Source organism: Siniperca chuatsi, linkage group LG13, assembly GCF_020085105.1.
Source record: "Siniperca chuatsi isolate FFG_IHB_CAS linkage group LG13, ASM2008510v1, whole genome shotgun sequence".
In the NCBI taxonomy this organism is placed as follows: Eukaryota; Metazoa; Chordata; class Actinopteri; order Centrarchiformes; family Sinipercidae; genus Siniperca; species Siniperca chuatsi.
In genome coordinates, this window is record NC_058054.1 from 13,567,644 (window position 1) to 13,581,701 (window position 14,058).

The 14,058-nt window shown below is 40.0% G+C and overlaps 1 protein-coding gene across 2 annotated transcripts in view; it reads left to right on the forward strand.

The window, feature by feature from the left end:
- The first annotated feature begins 216 nt into the window (after positions 1–216).
- LOC122887421 (adenylate cyclase type 1-like) overlaps positions 217–14,058 on the forward strand; it is a 37,200-nt gene continuing 23,358 nt past the window's right edge. The window contains exons 1-4 of one of the 2 annotated variants that reach the window (XM_044220625.1): positions 217–1,358; positions 4,757–4,906; positions 5,183–5,301; positions 12,283–12,394. In XM_044220625.1, the coding sequence (XP_044076560.1) occupies positions 750–1,358; positions 4,757–4,906; positions 5,183–5,301; positions 12,283–12,394 (990 nt within the window). In that variant the 5' untranslated portion in view covers positions 217–749. The remainder of the gene's footprint in view (positions 1,359–4,756; positions 4,907–5,182; positions 5,302–12,282; positions 12,395–14,058) is intronic. The other variant, XM_044220626.1, reaches the window with a different exon arrangement.

The window sequence follows — 14,058 nt, forward strand, 5'->3', positions numbered from 1 at the left end:
CACAAAAATCATATGATGAATGGTATGCAAGCATGTCATCCCATGTCTGTGCCAAGTAAATACAGTAGCTGCCATGAGAATCTCTAGTGATAATTTCATGAATCATGGTCTGAAAGCATTACCCATTAATTTATCTCCTCTGTGTTAATGCATGTGTGTGAGGGAAAGAGAGGAAAAGGGAAGAGCATAAATGAATCAATATATGTAAAAAATTTGATTGCGCAGGCTTTAATGATGGAAACATGTCATGTGTAGGTGGAACAGAAAAGAACATTGCCATTCTGAATGATGTATGCACTGTTCTGTAAGACTGGTGAGGGGAGCTCTGCAGCCGCACCAGTCAAATCGTCTTGACTGTGCGTTGAGTAGCTGAGATCTGTCTTATCTTCACCTTATAATGCGCAGGCGTGATCCTATCTGAGCCCCGCAAAAGCTTTTACCATCTGAACTAGACGTCGTGTGCGCTGCTCTTCATGTCGTGCTCCAACGTATGCTAAAAATTTGATAGATATATTTTGCAGATCAATTACAGCCGGGACATGAAGGTTTATTCGGTAGCTGATCTCTCCGAACAACACAATTCAACCTGTAGATAGTGTGGAACGCGTCTGTGGCCACCGTCCAGTCTAGGCTATCTGGGACGCTCTGCCTCCAGCCCGCTGTGCGCGTCTTTTACCGTTGGCTCCGGTCTGTGTCGGCGTGGGATCCGGTGTTCCCTTTGACCTAAGCTGTGAGCAGGTATTCAGTTTATGAATGGCACTGACATGGAGGAAATACCGTTTCAGAAAGTCAAAACCAGGCGGAAGAGAAGTCACTGTCCACCGGGCGTCCCTTTGACCACCATCGCGTGTGAGGACGAGTTCGACTGCAAGGAGCTCGAGTCCCTCTTCCAGAACTACAACCTGAAGCTGGAGCAGACGTCCACTCTCAAAGCCCTGGCCGTCCTCATCTTCATGTCCTCGACGCTGGCCGTGGTGGAGTTGCTGTCCGGCCCCAGCCTCACCATCTCCAAGGGGTCCCATCCGGTCCACTGTGTCATCTTCGTCTCCCTGTTCATCGTAACTAATGTCAAGTACCTGCAAGTGACTCAGCTACAACAGATTGTAAACCTGACGCTGCTCTTCGGCTTCACTTTCTCTTTCCTCTGCTGTCCCTTCTCGCTGGGCGCGATGGGGATGGAGCCCCCGACGTCTCCGGAGCAAGGCATGTGGCAAGTCATCCTGGTCACCTTCGTCGCCTATGCGCTCCTACCTGTGCGGACACTCTTGGCTGTTGTGTTAGGAATAATGGTCTCCATCTCGCATTTGATTGTGACTGCCACTTCTGTCACAGTGAAAACACAGAAACTATGGAGAACGGTACGTATATGCTCTTAATGATGGTGCCTTTAGTGGTTTGTGTGTTGTATTGATATTTTTTACTATTAATCGGGCTATAATATCATCATTTCAGTTTCATATACATTCACACTCAGTATAAGATATAATATAGGCAGTGAAACACACTAGAGTTCAGTTCAGCACCAAGGACAGCTCCCTGGGGTTAGACTTGATGGGATTTGCTCAGGCTTTGATCAAATTTGACAAAAGTGTAAATCTGCCAAGACCTGTTTTGGTTACAAAAAAGACTAGCTGAGCTCATGTCAACCATAAAGATGAATTGTAGAAGATGAGCTTGATCTTAACTTCTGGTGGCATGTGGTGGACACACACACACACATGGTGAGAGTGCGAATTTCTGCTTGAATACTTTTTCTCGCCCTCTCTGTAAATACTAAAATGTCACACCTGTAAGTGATTCTATATATTCACTGAGGTTAAGTTATAGTGAACTGCTGTATAGGCCATAGCTGTGGTGATGCATAGATGTAGGCCCCTAAAAAGAAAACAAACAAAGAGAAAAAATGTATGAGCAAAGCAGTCTGTAGGCCCATGGCTGTTTCTCTGGGGATATGATTCATCCCCAGAGGAGCTGGCTGGGAATGAAGAACCAGAGTGACATCCTGCTAGCACCAGAAATAGGCCAAACAGAGGGGCACACAGACACACACACACACCACACTTTCACCACACTATATGCTTTAGTTATGAAAAAGAGGACAAAGCCATTTCCAAGCTGAAATAGAAATTGCTACACCACTCTCTGTGCATTTATATCTTTGCACCTTTTTCTGTCACAACTAAAACATACACATACACACACTCACATTTCTGACATCATAAGGTGTGAGGAAAGAAGATATGTCACATCAGTCAAACCCTCCAGGGGTAATGAAACATGTCTGCCTCCGTGCAGCATATGGCTTGAAGATTGTACATTTCTTCGAAACGAAATCGAGATGTGATCAGTTCATCGCACTCTCGGATGATGACAGCGTATTCGCAGAGGAGATTGTTTTCCTGTATGTAGGCTATGAGATACCTGCATAGCCATGTGAAGGACAGTGTTAGATGTACTACCAGAGATAGCTAATCCATTAAGCTTAGAGATGAGCTGTGTGGCATGACCCCGCACAGCCCAGGCTTGCACCAACCACCCACCTAGGTCCCAGGCACTCAGCCTACAGTACCGTCTGCTTTCATGGCTCAGTCCACCTGAAATATCTTATTACTAAAGTGAAAGTGGAATATAACTTGAAAAATAGGTTATTTCTAGTTACCTACTCTTCAGCTGTGAGTCTTGTTGTCATGTACTGTATTAACTGAACATGTTTGAAACAGTGTCTGTCAAGAATATTTTCTTTTTAGTGCCATTTTATTGATACAACAATGAGTTTGGAGGTATATGGCATTAGTTTACAATATTGCGTGTCTATATAAAAGCTTGAATTGGACAAACAGAAAAACAACAGCACTGAACAACTATTATATTAGATCCCAATCCAAAGCACAATGATACTGTAGACTATAATGACTGCTATAAACAATGTAACCAATCCCAGGGAGTTTGTCTTGTATTTTGCTGCCCATTAACATTAAGTACAACAGTGATAAAGTGCATATTAAATGAAAGCCCTGTATTTTCAAATGTTATTGTACAATACAATGCTACAGGTATACATTCACCACCTTAACACACACAGAAAATAATAATTTTACATAGTAAAAGTTAATTTAAAAGTTGTAATTTCCTCACTGTGTAAAACTACATAGAGCTGTCTTACTGATAGTGAATGGGTAAGAGTGAGTAGAGCACAACAAGGTCAATTATGCCATCTGAAGGCAAATAGGGGTAATCACCACAGATAAGCAGAGGAGTGAGTGTTTTACACCACTCAACTCAGATGTCCACATTTACTTTCTCGAGGCTGCAAAGTAACTTGAGCAGCATTTGAACATGTTGATGCTTGCCAGAACTGCTGCCAAGCACAAAGACAGTCTGCTGCTGCCAAAAACAGTCTTTTCAAGGCAATCCATTATTCATTGGACTGGGAAACATGCCTGTCTGTGGTGATAGAAGTTTGTTAAATTTGAGATGTTGTGTGTATATCATATGAAGCTTTAACAGTGTATGATGCCGACTGAAACATAAATGCCCTGAAATTACACTATATTTTTGTGAAGCGCAATGTGACTCCATTGACTCCAGCTGTAGAAAACACTTGTGATGAATAACCTAAGATATGAAGAGAATAAATTCCTTTATTTTTATGAATATATAAGTCCTGCCCAGGGTGACAGCTTGCTAGTGTACACACACTGGTTTGTGTACAAAGTCATAGCCAGCCAACCTCAGTCAAGTGGAAAAAAAACTCTTTTTTCTTTGTGTCCTGCACAAGGTTGAAGCAGTCATGCTGCTGTGCATCTGCTGTGATGGATGAACCAGAGCCTGGATTCTCAAACATTTTAATGTCTCAGACTCCAAAATAGAGAAATATTAGGCTCCCACCACCGTCTCACCCATCTCCCACATAGGTGGACATTTGTTGTTCTTTATTTAGTTTTGAATCATTTTACACCATACATATGGGAATCAAAGTGGTAAAAGCAAAATCTGTTATTAGAATAGTTATACATAGCCCTGTACAGTGTATACTCCAAATGTAATAGTTAATTATGAGATAGGTTATAGTGAATTTATTCAATTCAATTCAATTCAATTCAATACAACTTTATTTATCCCTTTAAGGGCAATTGTATGCAGCACATCAACAGATACACAATAACACACAATAAATAGGAAAAGAAAGAAAAAACACTAAAACAGTTAATCACACAACTAAAAACAATCAAAGTTTAAAACACATTTAAAAATCTATATGTGGAATTGACAATTAATACGTTAATAAATCACTATAAATATCTTTTAAAAAGATACACATTCTCAAAAGATAAACAAGGGAATGAGGCTATACAAAAGCATAAAAGTATAAATAATACCTCGATATTTCAGGACCTCAAAATTAGGGGCACACTTTCACATATGCAAATGTACATGGATATTTTCATATATTACTATATACTTACACATAAAAATGTATTGTGCGATAATATGCACAGACAAACATACAAACACAGAATATCAATCAAATTACATATTTAAGATTTGATTATTTACTGTACATATATGAAAAAACTAATTCAACTTTATTCATTATTCTTAAGCGCACATCTATATAAAGTGACACATGAAAAATACACAAGACTGAATCAAACACACAAATTGTCTAACAGTCAGTACATTCACAGCATGTGTCTTTTACAACTGTACTAAATAATTAAAACGTGCATTTCAGGTTGTTTTTTTCTGTTTGCAGTTGGTTGCCAACACAGTGCTGTTCACCAGTGTCAACCTGTCAGGGCTGTTTGTGCGCGTCCTGACAGAACGAGCCCAGAGGAAGGCCTTCCTGCAGGCTCGCAACTGCATTGAAGAGAAACTCCGCATGGAGGACGAGAACGAGAAACAGGTACAGGCACCTGTACACTGCTGAAACTATTGGTAAAATTAGTCGTGTGTCTATGCACCCCCCCGGGCCATGAGTCATTTTGACACGTTTCTAATTTCTGTTAGATTTCATGCCTTTTTGTCTAGCACATTTCTTATCGCTACTGACACTTTGTCCTATGATAACTTTGCTGTGTTTGACTGTATAAATGTATATTTAAACTTTATTTTTTCTATCTCTCTTTCACACACACACACACACACACACACACACACACACACACACACACACACTCAGGAGCGCCTGCTAATGAGTCTGTTGCCCAGGAACGTAGCTATGGAGATGAAAGAGGATTTCCTGAAGCCCCCAGAAAGGATCTTTCACAAAATCTACATCCAGCGCCATGACAATGTCAGGTAGGATCCTCACATCAACACAATGCAATTGCACACCAATCCCAGTGATATTTAAACTCCTTTTAGCTGTAAACTAGCTTAATTAATATCGCTTTTAACAGTGGTATTTGGAGATACTATATTCTCCTCCTGGGATAATTTCCAGCTGAAATAGTGGCATAAATGCTGTCTCAATGCATTACTGCGCATGCTAAAAAAGGAACTGAATAACTTAACCAAACATGTCCTTTGGAAAGAACACTGAGGGCTACACAATGTAGTGTGATCTGACCCAACAGTGTCCTAAAACATTAACACCGCCCCAGGCTGCAATAAAACTGAAATATTTTATTCTTCACATTGAATATCAAGGGTTAGCCCCTGACTCACTTGTTTATTATCAGACATCAGGTTGCACTTTCTAGTTGTTTAATATGGGTGGCAGATTTTTGAGCAATGATTAAGAAATGCTATATGGGCAACAAGGAACTAACCCAAATCGGGTCATATTTGTTCTGCGCTAAAGCCAATATGCCAGTGCTGCATATGTCAACTTAAGGGCCATCATATCTCAGTAGCCCCAGGGGAAACAAGGCTTTTGGAGTTAGGGTTCCTTCTGGGGAAAGAGAAAGGCAGATTAAGCAATGCTTAGTGATGAGGAGATACTTCTGGCACTTATGCAATGTCCTGCACAGTTTGGGAGTGATGTGTTCTGTCTTAAGAGCATTACTTTTTGCAGGTTAAAGTCAAGTGCTACCCTTGATCATGTATAACAAGAAACTGGCATAGAAATGATCTCACAGTGGGTACTACATAATTTCTAGCTGTAAAGGCAGTTAATGAATATTATCTCTCTCTCTCTCTCTCTGTTCCAGTATCTCTTTTTGAAGTTATAGTAACTGCTTTTTCAGAAGACATTAGCTAACAGACTGTATCAAAACAATGCTGACACAATTTGGGCTTGTAGAAGAAGTTGTTGGAAAACCCTGACAGTTCAGTAAATCCTGCCTTCCTTTCATCATCTTTCCTCCCTCCCAGCCATTTTTACCTAACCTTCCCTCCTTCCTGCAAACAAACCAGCTGTTAATCAGTTTTGTCTGACATTCAGTGTTTGAGCACAATTTATGTCTTAATGTCATTTATTTACTTTGGTCTTCACTGGGTTGCTGTTAAAATACTCCATCACAAGTTCAAGTCCAGCATTCAAAATGGTATAAAGAACAGTATCATCAGCAAAATGTATCAGAGGTAAAAGTACTTATTATGCTGCAGAATCGCACCTGTCGGTGTTATATTGCTATATTACTGTATTATTATTACGGATACATTGACATGTAAGCAGCATTTTAATGACGTAGCCAGTTGAGAGGGACCTAATTTTACTACTTTATATAGTATTGTGTAGTTTAACCTAAAGCAACAAATCATATTTTCTATGTAAAATCTTAATCTGCAAAGTAACTACAGCTGTCAGATAAATGTAGTGGAGTAAAAAGTACAATATTTGCCACTGTAATGTAGTAGTGGAGGAGAAGTGTGAAGTTGCATCAAATAAATGTACTTCTGAATTGTACTTAATTACAGTAATTGAGTAAATGCACTTGGTTACAATCCACCCATGCAAATCTGCATATCTGTCTTGTACTTTACCCCCCGGACCCCTGCAGCTGTAGTTGGTGATTGACCCTTTAACCTTTTGTTGGTAACAGCGTGTTTGAAAACATGATGCTTACTGCTCCATTCTCCGCAATTTATAAATAAGGTTTTCTCAATTCTCCTTTTCATCACCTACTTTATTCTGCGTTTCTTACTGTATTGTTAAATCTCCTTTATCACGCTCCAACATTTCCTTGTTTCTTCTCTTCTTCCTTCTTTCCTCTGTTTTCAGAGCAGCAGGGAGGCTTGAGGAGGAGAGTTTGCTTAGCCCCAGGATTAAGTTGCTACAGGGGATTAAATGCAATAGAGACTAAATTCTTGTTGCATAACACTGTGTGTGTGTGTGTGTGTGTGTGTGTGTGTGTGTGTGTGTGTGTGTGTGTGTGTGTGTGTGTGTGTGTGTGTGTGTGTGTGTGCACAGTGTTTAAATATGGACACATCTCAGTGGAGCTCTGCTGATTGCTTTTGTGCCTTGAACTCCTTCAGATAGCGCCACCCTTTGAGAGTGATCTAGACTGGATGCAGACATGATTTATGTGATTTGGGTGGACTGTAATTAGAAAGTAAACAGTGTGCAGCACAATGTACTCAGCGTTTTCTTCATTATGTTCTGAGACTGTGGGCAGTGTTTGATCTGATTAAAATCCAGCCAGGGGGATATTATAGTAATCACTCACTAAAAAAAGAATATAACTCTAAAGTAACAAACCTGAGGTTTATTTAACAAGATATGTGGGATATTATAGCCCCATATTGACATAAACTTTAATTATTTTTAGGGGCTGTAGTATAGTATCTAAATAAATAGCAGTTTTTATTATTTACATGATTAACAACGTGAAAACAGTGATAAATTATGAGCATTCGCTGTTTAATATCAAATCGCTCTTTTAATTAAAGAGCTTTCCAATTTATCATCACCCCCTTTAATACAACGTGCATCTCAACCACTCTTTGTTCTTTAATTCACAAGCATTTTCATCAAGTCTATATATAACATTTCATTCCTCCCTCACACACACAGTAAATATACACACAAAATGCTAGTTAAGGACAAATTCCTGCCAATGAAGGCATTCACTTTACAAAATAGATATAATGTTGGTCAGCTGAAGTAGTTTTGAGATTTTTATTACATCTGTTAAATTTGCATTGAATGATACTTAGAAATGCGACTGATAAGGAGAATGGGAGGAATGACTTTTTCTACACTGAATGAGTTCACTGAGAGAAGCGTCAGAAAAATCAAAATTATGTCATTCTGTTTCCGAGATGACCTACTTGGGTCACTGACAGGAGGTTTTGTAATGTTTGTAGACGCTCACTAATGCTATCACAAAGGAGATACAGTTTATCCTTCTAAAATTAGTTGTACGCACCTTGCACACTCTTCTGTGTTACCCCCTTTATTGGCCCGACGTCAGCACATACCCTGCCCACATACTGTAGCTCCAGAGGGGCCCATCCAAAGTTAACCCTTGAGTTGGTACACGGCTTGTGTTTTCCACTATGTGATTAAATTGAAATCTCATCTGCCAAAATAGCTACAGTAATGCCTCCCACAGAGGGAAATAGGAGATTAGCATAATTAGAGGAATAACTTTCCTCGAATATGTGTCATTGGAGAGGAAATAATGGATGAGGGTGTGAGGGAGGTCGAATTAGACAAAATTAGATATTAGACAAGTTCTAGTTACCATGGGAAAAATCAGGTTTGTATTACATTGCTTAATCATTTGAATTGTAGTTCTTTGCCTGCTGTCGATGATAGAGTTTACTGACTCATAAACTTGAGTTGGGGAGGAGGTTTTGACCTTGAACAATGAATATGGTAGAGTACAGTACAGTAGGTTTGGTGTAGTCAATGGCTGGGCTTAGAGTAACTTATAGCTGTTGCCAAAAGTGCTGCAGTGTTTGTTTTGAAGGTTTTGCCGGAGGACATTCAAAATCAGATACAGAAGTTCCCAGTCTGCGATCTCTGTGCTTTTCAGTGGTCCAACTTATAACAACACGAGTGCTGAGAGATTACTCAATGAAACGCAACTGCAAATTTATGTCAAATATCTCTGCCAACCTACAGTAAGTCCACTAGTTTACATAAAGAGTTAGTGACTGTGACTTAACACTTTGCACAGGGGCGTTTAAATAGATTTAAAATCATGTTTTGCAGACATATTAAAAGTAATGCTATGTAGTTTAAAGTAAACCCCAGATGTTTGTGGTATTAACTGCATGGTCAGCACACACCCCACACAAGTGTTCCAATTGTGTTACCACATAACACATTTATCAGCTTCCAGTCCAGTATTGGCTGAGCAAATGAGGGCCATGATTCCAGTATTATTTTTAACCTTTTTAAGGATGTGGCCATGGAAGTATTATAGAATGTGGAAAGCCAATTTATACAATACTGTCTTAAGGCATGCAGTCATCATGAGAATTGCAGAAACGCCACAGTCTGCACGCTTCCACATGCCGAGTGGCCACACAGATATCATGAACCAAACACGAGCTGAGACATGTGTCACTTTGCAGGAGTCTGTTAGCAAGCATAGTAGGGATCATCCTAAAATGTGTGTGGAAGGCAACTATATTGCCTGTTTAATATCACCACAAAAGAGAGAGATGCAGTATAAGCCACTCTGGGCAGATGTTGTACTGCTATTGTGCTATTTTCAAAAACAGAACTCTGAAATAATTTGCATTGTTTTTAGTCCTCTACTCTTAATAGCCAGCATTTATGTAAAGATACACATAAATGAGTGATGATCGTCTTCAAATATAACAACATGATTTCATAGTGTAGTTTGCACAAGAAAATTGTTTTCTTGTGAGAAGATGGTTGGATTGAAGACTGAAATTCGGGAAAAAAAGTAGTAGTAAATCAAATCACTCCTTAAACAAAGCACCTCACAATAGGTGTGAGGAAACTGACTGTCCTCACACCTATTATCATTATAATCTCCCTATTTATACCACATCCACATTTCCAACTGGGTTTTGAATGATTACTACAGGTGAGACTGTGAAATGATGATGATTCATTTTACAATCAGCTTGTCTGAGTTTACATTTCGGTCCTTTGAAGAGAATGACAGAAGGCTAGAGACATTTGGGTGAAAATTAGAATCAGCAGTTTAACTTGAACTAAGATGGCTTATTCAAGACAAGAAATAGTTTTGGCTCATAGTTTGAAGGATTAAATAACTGGGCATGCATTGTGTTGGCTGATCACTCTGGTAATTCTGTCAGGTAATTTACTGCACACTTTAAAGATGCTGCGACTTTTTGTCCACTGATATGAAATACATTATAGCATCAGTTCAGTTCTTGTCAGAGTTTTAGTGAATTAAGTGTTTACACTGGCACAGTATTTAACGTTTCAAATATTTGTCAACCACAGATGGTTGCCAATTTAAACATTCACACAAATTGAATTCATTGCCCCTCATTACGGTGACATCTGTGAGACAACAAAATGACATTTAGCAGCTCCGCGTTAGAGATCCAGCACTCTGTCACATTGTGAAAACTCCAGCCCACATGCAGACAGCAGTCAGTGCATGCAAGTTGTTCAGGACAGTCAGAGTTTGATGACTAATCCCCTTCACACCCTCCATTGCCACCCAGCACTCAGGGCAAATCCTTCACGGGAAAAGTTCCTGCTCTGCTCTGATGCAGATTGATAATGAGTTGTCTCTCAGGGGCAGGCGGACCACATTAAGACACCAGAGTTTTCAACACAAGTAACCTTTCCTTCAGGGCCTGTTGTCGAGTTATAATGAAACATGACGAGTAAGATAATCAGCACAAATCACAAACGGCACAGGAAAAAGCTTAGGGTATATAAACAGTAAAAAAATAACCTCTGCTCCAAAATGCAGCATTTATAGACAAACTGAAATTTGAATTCTCCACACTTTTTCTGTAAAAATGATACTGCAGTTATTATGCATACTTTTTTATTTTTTAAAAGAGGATAAAACCTTTTTTTTTGGACATATTTGCAAACAGTGTCTAAGCTTCAGGCCTCTGGATGGGGGCGTGTCCCTGTAGTCTACAAATGTTGATACAGGGCCAAATAGCACTGGTTATGTAATAGTGATTTAAGACATCTGATCCTTCGTGCTATTAAGTTTGTATTTCACTCAGAAAGTGGACACTAGCAAGCTAGGCTAACTAGCTTCCACTTAGAAATTTAGCACTGATTCTCTCTAGGCGTTACTTTTGGTTTCTGTTATTTCAACACCAGATCTTGCACTCAGTGCTGCGTTCGTCCTGCATTATATAAAGGAGGGGCCTAGCTAGTGTTAGCTGTCTCTCTGTCATTGTTCATTTAATTGTCCAGTTGTGTTGGCAATCTGGAAAATAATCTGTCTGTGAAAACTCACAGTTAATGGGTAGTCCTGTGACCTTAGCACTCAGTTTGCTACTCTGTGAGTCGAATGACAACACAGTGTAACTAACATGCAGAGTCACTGAGTAACATACAGAGTGCTCAAATCACAGGCGGGCCTAACAGCGGCTAACAACATCAGACACCCCAGCTGATTAACTGCTTGTGTGGCTGTTGGAACAGTAGTGATATTATGAACTACTTTAAGTGCCCACCTACACAGATATTGGACCAGTTACATTAGTACCAACATCTTCAGTCGGAACCAAAAATTCCTGCTCCCTGGAGAACACTGCTGTAGGGGGTGCTATCACAACAGAAAAGTAAGTTACACTTCTTGCTTCTTTTGGTAATTACAGTTCTGACCACATCAGTACACAAGTCAAACCAAACACCAAGGAAATGCTGATTTCTTAGAAAAAAAACGTTTTAGTTTCAGTTCAACTTTAAACCTCAAGCACTATCAGTTATACATACCAACTGTCAAAAGAGAATACAAGTTCACCTGAAGATGGTGACAGCGCCTTGATGGTTGCATTATATCCTAGAAAAGCTCCTCAGCAGCTCCTAACAGGACATGTCTCCACCTTGATACCCATGAGAATGCTCTTGCTTCTATTTTGAGTCGCTCTGCTTGACTGCGCTGCCAGTCAGTTAGAGAACGTAGCAGGCTCTCTCTCTCTCTCTCTCTCTCTCTCTCTCTCTCTCTCTTTAGCTGCTGCAGTTCATTAATTTGAATGTTTGATTAGTTTTACATTATCCAAAAAGAATGTTCAAATTGACTTGCTTCCTAAATGTCATTTTAGACAGGCCACCTAAATGTCATTTTAAACATTTTCCTGGGAGCTAATCTGATCAGGCACCCAATAATCTTTCCTTCATATAGTATAACATACTGCTATAAATAACCTGCATTAACGCAAACACTTCTTTTTCTCTCTCTGTTTCAGCATCTTGTTTGCAGATATAGTCGGTTTCACCAGCCTGGCCTCCCAGTGCACAGCCCAGGAACTGGTTAAACTGTTAAATGAGCTGTTTGGAAAGTTTGATGAGCTTGCCACGGTGAGTCTGTTTCCCTTCCTTGAACACAATTACAGTTACTGTCGACATAAAAAGCTGCTCTTTTTCTCACTGTCCAAACTTTGCCACGGCAAGGATGTGTGTGTGTGTGTGTGTGTGTGTGTGTGTGTGTGTGTGTATATGTGTTGGCACATGCCACTATTGTACTAGCTTAGCATGATGTCACAGTGAATACTGGAAGCCCATATGATGCTTAATATGATTATCCAGTGCTTCATTTGAGGAATTGACAGACCTTTTTAATCTAGGCCAGATTTACTCAGGGCTAAACCTTGCCTCCACTCTGGCTGTGTGAATGAACTGAATGAAGGGGCCGCTGAGTTGTGCTTGTCCCAATCTCTCTTGGTTCGCATGTGGAAAAGATTTCAGCTCTCCCATCTGTCAATATTTCACTCTTTGTGATTTCAGTGCTGAAAATCCGCTCAACTGTTGGTGTGAATTAGACCGCTGCCATTAATCTAGTCGCTTTCAAATGTGACACTATCAGTGTTGCTGTTACAAAATCTTTTAATCAAAATACTACAGGTACCTTGACGTGCTTTTACTTTAAGACGTGTTAATCAGAATCAAAGCACATTTTCAGAAAAGGTATGACATTGCTCCTTCTCCAACACTGTGAGTTTGGCTGACACATACAGTATCTTTGTTTGGTGAGAAGGTTGAGCCCCTGAGCCCCTGCAGATCACCCTGCCACAGCCTTGTCTACATGTAATCTGGCCTCTATTACTTACACTAGGCACATGCCCTTGTCAAATCCATTAATCCACAGGATTACAACTAACCCTTTTTTGCTTTCATAGAAGGTTTTACTTGGCCGTGTTGAGAGCTTCTATTTTTAACTTGTTTGTTTACACGCACAAAATTAGAACTCACTAAAAAGAGAGTGCCTCTCATTTGACTTATTATTGTCAAATAATTGTCATTGCCTTTCCAATTAATCCTGGATCAGCCGCTTTACCTGGCTCTTGCTGTTTTGTATGTCAGCTGCAGTCTGTCTTTATCCTATGAAAAGTTGCATTTTACTCTGAGATGCTATTAGCCAAAACAAGATAATTCCATGCATTACAAAACACACACACACACACAGGCACACACACAGGCACACTCTCATTTATAAGTCAAGTCATGTCAACAAGTTGATGCACTTTAATTCAAGCTTTTTTCCCCCTTCATTTTAAAGATGCTACAATTATTTTAGCTTCAAATGGCACATTGTCACTTTTATCTATCAAAGTAGTTTGGCTAGGAGAAATACTATCATGAGATACGTCAATTTTCTTGCTCTTGTGATTTGAGCTATCTCATTGTTTTTGTTACAACTGAATAGATTGGTCTGATCTCTGCTTGGCTGCTAACTGGGAGCCTCGTATTACACTGAAAGGCTGTCCCCAGCTATGAAACGTGTCATCAGATGTTCTGGCCTTACCCTGACCCAAAGCCCCACTCATTCTGATCCATTTTGGCAGGAAGTGGCAGTGCCAGTGACTCATACTGTAGCTGTGGTCACTGTGGGCACGCAGACTCTTCTTGTTCCATACGAAGAGCGGGCGATGCCACATGGCCACTGGGCATCATCTCATAATACCATTCCAGCACCATCCCCACACCACCTGTCCTCTCTTTGGACTTGTCAAGCTGCAAGGGAA